The 6,089-nt window shown below is 40.5% G+C and overlaps 1 protein-coding gene across 2 annotated transcripts in view; it reads left to right on the top strand.

Moving 5' to 3' along the window:
- Positions 1–6,089, top strand: part of rxfp2b (relaxin family peptide receptor 2b) — a 46,004-nt gene that overhangs the window by 19,169 nt on the left and 20,746 nt on the right. For both annotated transcript variants that reach the window (XM_053646803.1, XM_053646802.1), the window contains exons 5-7: positions 1,954–2,025; positions 4,105–4,176; positions 5,894–5,965. In XM_053646803.1, the coding sequence (XP_053502778.1) occupies positions 1,954–2,025; positions 4,105–4,176; positions 5,894–5,965 (216 nt within the window). The remainder of the gene's footprint in view (positions 1–1,953; positions 2,026–4,104; positions 4,177–5,893; positions 5,966–6,089) is intronic.

Raw genomic sequence — 6,089 nt, 5'->3', positions numbered from 1 at the left:
GAGGAGGGAGGGAGGGAGGGGGGGGGGATATTGACAAAGTCTTATCTCCCAACCTGATATTAGGATTTTATTTTCCGATATGTATTTGTTTCACAGGGAAGCTGTGTGCAAACAAGAATGTGTTTGTTTAAATAAAAAAAGCACCCCATAAAAAGGGCGCTTTCAATCAAGGAAGGAAAAGGGCAGGTGTTCAACCCCTTTTGATGTCTATATGTGGACGTGCCTGTCTCGGCATATCGATGAAGTGCTATGGGTCATAGGAGGAATTGTTAGCGTCCAAGAGGCATTGATTCTCAATGGAAAGGTGATCAGAGCCAAAGTGGAGTTCGCATTCGTTTAGGTAAATAAAAGTCACAAAAGAGGTGTTTGCTAAAAGGCCACAGACAAAACAGGAAAATAAGAGAATTACACTGGTAATAGACACAAGTCATGACCCCCTGGCAACAAACAAGTCCTTATGGCAACAAACGAGCACTTTTCTGAGGAATGTCAGAGACATGTGAGCTTTTCAGCAACTAAAGATTTCAAATAGTCTTCCACCACATCACATAAATCCCCAGGACCAGACCTTCACAGACTAAACAATATCTGAATTTCGAAATACTTCAACCGTAGCTCAGCATACGAAAAGCGCTCTGAGTATTTGTCTGTAAAACCAAATAAAAATGCACCATTCAGTGAGGTCCATAATTCTGGGATTTTCTTTTACTTTTATTTAAAATTGAAAATAAACAGAAGGCAAATGTGCGATATTGCCCATGTTAACCCCTTTGTACAAAAGGTCAGATTTTCCTCATGGCTAATCCCTTCTTTTGAAGCATGTGTTCAGGCGACACTTCAAACATGGATTTGATCTGAACTGGATGGTAAGGTTTTGCGGAGCCCATGCCAGTTCGAGTGCACATTAAAGGATATGTACGAATATAATAAGAACTCTGAAATTCATGTAAATATTCCAGCGATTCTATTTTTCACCCAAGTTGCTGTCAGTAAGCTAGTCTTTAATGGAAATTGTTTGTATTGAATTAGAAAAGTGTGTAACATTGAAGCATTTACACTAGTGCTCTCAGGCTTTTGGACGCCACTGTATACACTAGCTACTGTCCCCTGCAAAATAAGTTAAAGACCTGACTGTGTCTAATTGACGAAAGCGGCTCCATTAAAGAGAGCCGGATATAACAAAACTATCAACCTCCCATCTATCAGTCCGTGTTCTGATTAACAACTACATTAGGGTGTTTGCTTAATCCCATTTTTTTTTTTTAACCTCTGTCAAAATTCCACTGGCGTTCTCTGATGCATCTGTCTGCAACATTCATGGCTGGTCAAAATCTAGGTACGTCAGCACGGTTTAGAGAAAACAGAATCCAACACCCATAGAAATGTACCTTCAGACCTTGTGGAGGGGCACGAGATGCTCCATCTAGCCTTTTAAGTAAATAATGTAGGGTGCAGTGGGACCATGGTTGAGCCTCCACAGCACAATGTTTACGATTTGAAGAATCTCAGGAGCAGACATATGGAGACTGAACGGCAGAACCTAGTATTTCCAGAGGCCACTGAACATGAAGAGCACTTGGAAGTACATATAGTGACCAGACATCTACAGGGGGCAGTTTCACCAACCTGTGGCCACCTTTGACCAACACTGAATATGGCCTGAAATACAGACAGACAGACATAGCAAAAAAATAAACACTAAATAAAGGTGTTCGCACAAATGACATTCCTTGGTCCACACTCTTGGGTTTGTCATACCAGCATATTATAAATGAGTTTATAACGGCAACTTTTCCATTGTCCACTTCTCTATTCCAAAAAAAATAAATAAATAAATAAACTATTATAAAAGATCGTTTATTTCTCTTAAGGAAGTACAGTCAGCTCTGGCTCTTTTTCCATCAGTATTTAATGCCCATTACCTCTCACTGCTGCTTTTTTGTTCTTCCACAGGTCTCTGAAGAGCAATGAGATTCATGTGTTACCAGAACATGCTTTTAGTAGATACACAGAACTTCGAAGACTGTAAGTCCCTGCAAGTCTTTTAAAAACTTTCATTTTCCTGCTTTTCAACAACTAATCGTTCATACCAGTCCAATAGTAGCGGATTCTGACACGGTATATATACAGTTCTGTGAAAACTATTAGCCCCTTCCTGATTTCTTGTTTTTGTGTACATCTCATACAGAATCGTTTCAGAAATGAAAACAAAACCTAAGATAAAAGAAAGGCAACCTGAGTAAACACCAAATTACAGTTTTTAAATGATAACGTTATTTACTGAAGCAAAAAATTTATCCAATACAAAGTGGGCCTGTGTGAAAATGTATTTGCCCCATAGTTACTAATTCCCCAAATCTATGAAACTGCATTGATAATGGGGTTCAGCTGGACTAGAGACACCCATGTAGAGCCGGCTGTTGCTGCCCTTGTGCTATCACCTGATAAAGCACTTCAGCCTGATGCATGCTGTCCTTGGCCACAGTGCCAGTTGACAGATGACTTCATTGTGAGAAGCTATGACACAGCAACACGTATGGGACGTATTGGGAATTCCATGTCACACCTTATGCTAGCCCTGTCCCAGACATTGCAGGCTTTAAAGGTTGACCCTTCTGCCCACTGAGGCTCAGGCCGAGTGACGCCTCTTTGCAGGCATTCACCTATATGGCCAGGGAGTTGGGTAAGCTAATGTCTTCGTTAACCCTTGCTCGACACCAAATATGGCTGGCCCAGTCTCCACTTTTGGAGCCCTGCAGGAAAGCCCTCCGCTCTCTTCCTGTCAGTCCTGGGGAACTGTTCGGCCCTGCTGCACAGCAAGCCCTGCAGCGCAGTCTACAGGTTACACAGGCCAGATAACGGTTTGCTAGTTCGATTGTCTGTTGCACTTCCAGACACCCATTCATTCCTAGCCATGTCTTTAACTTGCAAAGTTGTGCAAAGCAAATAGAGGTGTCCCATAAATGCAACTCCTGGAGCTGTGTCTTCTTTTGTTCTCCAGAAGAAGGTGTCACAACGATGCGGCGTCCAGCAGACATCACTCTCCTTCACCTGACTACAGATTCCCATTCCGTCACAACCGTGTCTTTGACTAGTGGAGGTGTTGCCTTTCTGTGTCCTCCACTTTGACACCGATGCCGAGCACTCCTAGCACAGTCTGAACTGTTGTCTGAAATTCTGAGTCATCCATGTTGTTTGTCTGCACATAATGTCTATGTCTCAGCCACTGTTCCATTCGCTGTCTCTGTCACAGCCAGGGTTCCTTAACCGGTAGGACACATAACATTACACGGTACATGTGTCAGGAGCCACCCATTAAGGGTGAGGGGTACTTGGTAATATCTGCCCTGATTCTGTGCCTCTTTACTTGTGCTCTCTTCAACACCGGTCCCATTTCCCCATATACGGCTTCCTGTGCCCTGTTGGCCTGGCCATTATTTGTTCAAATCTGTTACCGGTTGCCCCTACCGTATCTAGATTGTGTATTTAATCCCTCATTGTTTCTCTTTTGGTGTTGTATAGTAGCGTTGTGTATTTCCTCTGCAAATCTGAGTTTTTGACCTTTTGCCTGTTTGACCTAGGTCTGGGTTAGGGATATGGGGTTAGGGATATCTCATCCTGTCTGCCTTTCTTTGGAATCTTACCAGCTATCCTGACTTAGATTTTTGGATCGCGCTGAATAAACATGCCTTGACTACACACTTACAGACCGCACCTCCCGCTGTTACACCAGTATGTAATAACTGCCTCGTAATGCTGATGCGTGGTTACGGTGTGGGTGGGTGTGTGTGTGTGTGTGTGTGTGTGCGCTACACAAATCATCAAGGAGGCTGACCTTACTAAACGTTCTTGCCAGTCCAGACTCGCACAGATCATTGAAATAATCGATCATTAAGTTCATCAAGCTTAATTGATCTACACTTCAGAGTCTCATTAAGTACACTGGCCCTGTTCTAGGTTGCATTTCATTACAGTGAGATGTAAAACCCATGGCCATTTTAACAAATGCAACATCTGGTAGTAATTCTTGAGCAACTTCAATAACAATAGAGCTTTCACTGAAATAAGCCTATTGTCAACTGGTTTTGTCGTTCTGTGTTTCAGATTTCTTCAGGATAACTGCATAAGCTATGTATCTGATCGGGCTTTTAATGGATTATTCAAATTGCAGAAACTGTGAGTATATTTCTATTTAAGAAATGTCACTGGATTCCAGTTGCTGAAAGGTCAGAATTTTAGCAAAAAACATAAAAAATGATAAAAAATGATAAAAAATGGCTGAAATGTTTTGCAAAGACAAGTTTGTTGTCGTTTGATGTCATTAGGTAGAAATGCATTACTGTTTTGGTTGTGTTTGCTACTAATCTCTTTGATTATTTGAGTATAATTAGAATGACCCATTCCTTTTAAGCCATACTAAAAAAAAAATAAAAAAAAAAAGGGTTTTAATTATTTAATGAGAATTGTGCCTCTACAAGTCGAATTAAAATTTTAATATCCAAATTTGTATTACTTTAGTCTAATTTATCAGTCAAGCTCTCTTGTTTAATTCGATTAAATTGCACTCCCCAGAGTTAATTTGTGTCCAAGGTTCTTTGGTCCTTCATATTCACATTCAAAATACTAATACATAGTGCCCTCCACTAATATTGGCACCCTTTTTTTCAAGGCTGTGAAAAATTGTCTTTATCGTTTAACATGTTGATCATAAAAATTCTCTGCTCTCATGCATCAGTTGTAAACACAACACAGGTTGATCCAAAAATATCCTTGTGTGTATATATATATATATATATATATATATATATATATATATATATATATATATATATACTTCCACCTCAAAATCTGCAATGGAAAGTCTAGGGATGAAGATCAGTTCTTGTGCATCCACTGCACCCTCATGTGGATGGCGAGTTGAATAGGGCAGGACGCACATGAAATTCTCCAAACAAAAAAAAAAAAAAAGGGTTGATTTGAAGATCATCAGAAGACCTGGCGTGAAGGTGGCCAGCTGCATGAGGTCAAAATATTGGCTGGGTCCGTCTCTAAAAGTTTATCTCTGAATCCTTGCAGTTTTTCAGTGTGCAGAAGACAAACCGTTTCGATGTCTTTTATGAAAAGCCCCAGCTTTGATTGAAACGCATACACAAACCGCTGTAGGGACAAACCTGACTGTTTCCATTACCTTGCATTTTAACATTGAGCTTGGTCAGATGACCAGTAAGACACAAACTGTCTGGACTCGTCCTCTTTTTTTTTTCTTTTAGCCATTTCACCTTTGTTAAAAAACTGAAAAGAAACAGTGTGTATGTGGTTTTTGACCGATTTCTGAACTAGAGAGGGAAATTACTGCTCCGTTCCACATTCCCGCTCTGCTGAACCGCCCTGAACTTGTGCCACATCGCGAATGGTTGGTGTAGACTTGGCAAACGGGCACTGATTATGAATTATGTAATATTTTAAAACATTCAATAAGTAGATTTGTAATTGACTCAACACTAACTGTTGTGGTTCGTGATTGTTTTTAGTTTGTTTGTTTTTTTTCCCCTGTTGTCGAGCCATAGGCAATCACTGAAAGAGTCATATACTATCTGGCTCGCGAGCCATAGTTTCCCGACCCCTGTATTAAACAGTATACTATAAACAACCCAATCCACACTCTCGGTTTGAGTGAACTCGTGTCATCTTTCTCATACAGTGCGTGCGGTAACCTCATCATAACTCGTGCAGTGTATGCACATCCGTTATTAAACGCTACGCCACATAGAATTGTCGACTTTCAAGCCTATTGATTGAGGAGATGAAACCTCCAGCATGAGCTTTTGAGAGACTAGACTGGTCTTTTATAGTCTTTATGAGGCTATATGTCAACATTTCTATTCTGTTACAGGTCTTTGAGCCAAAACTGCATCACTTTATTAAAACATGGAGTCTTTGCAGATCTCCACCAACTCAAATGGCTGTAAGTACAGCACTGCGTTCGCAGTATATTCATAATAATCAGGTTATTTCCATTATAATTAAGTCCAGCACAAACCTTTGCTTAAACATATACATGAGGTCCATAAGAATGCACTGTAAGTATA

Source organism: Ictalurus furcatus, chromosome 17 (genome assembly GCF_023375685.1).
Source record: "Ictalurus furcatus strain D&B chromosome 17, Billie_1.0, whole genome shotgun sequence".
NCBI classification, from domain to species: domain Eukaryota; kingdom Metazoa; phylum Chordata; class Actinopteri; order Siluriformes; family Ictaluridae; genus Ictalurus; species Ictalurus furcatus.
This window is presented reverse-complemented; position numbering and strand designations above follow the sequence as displayed.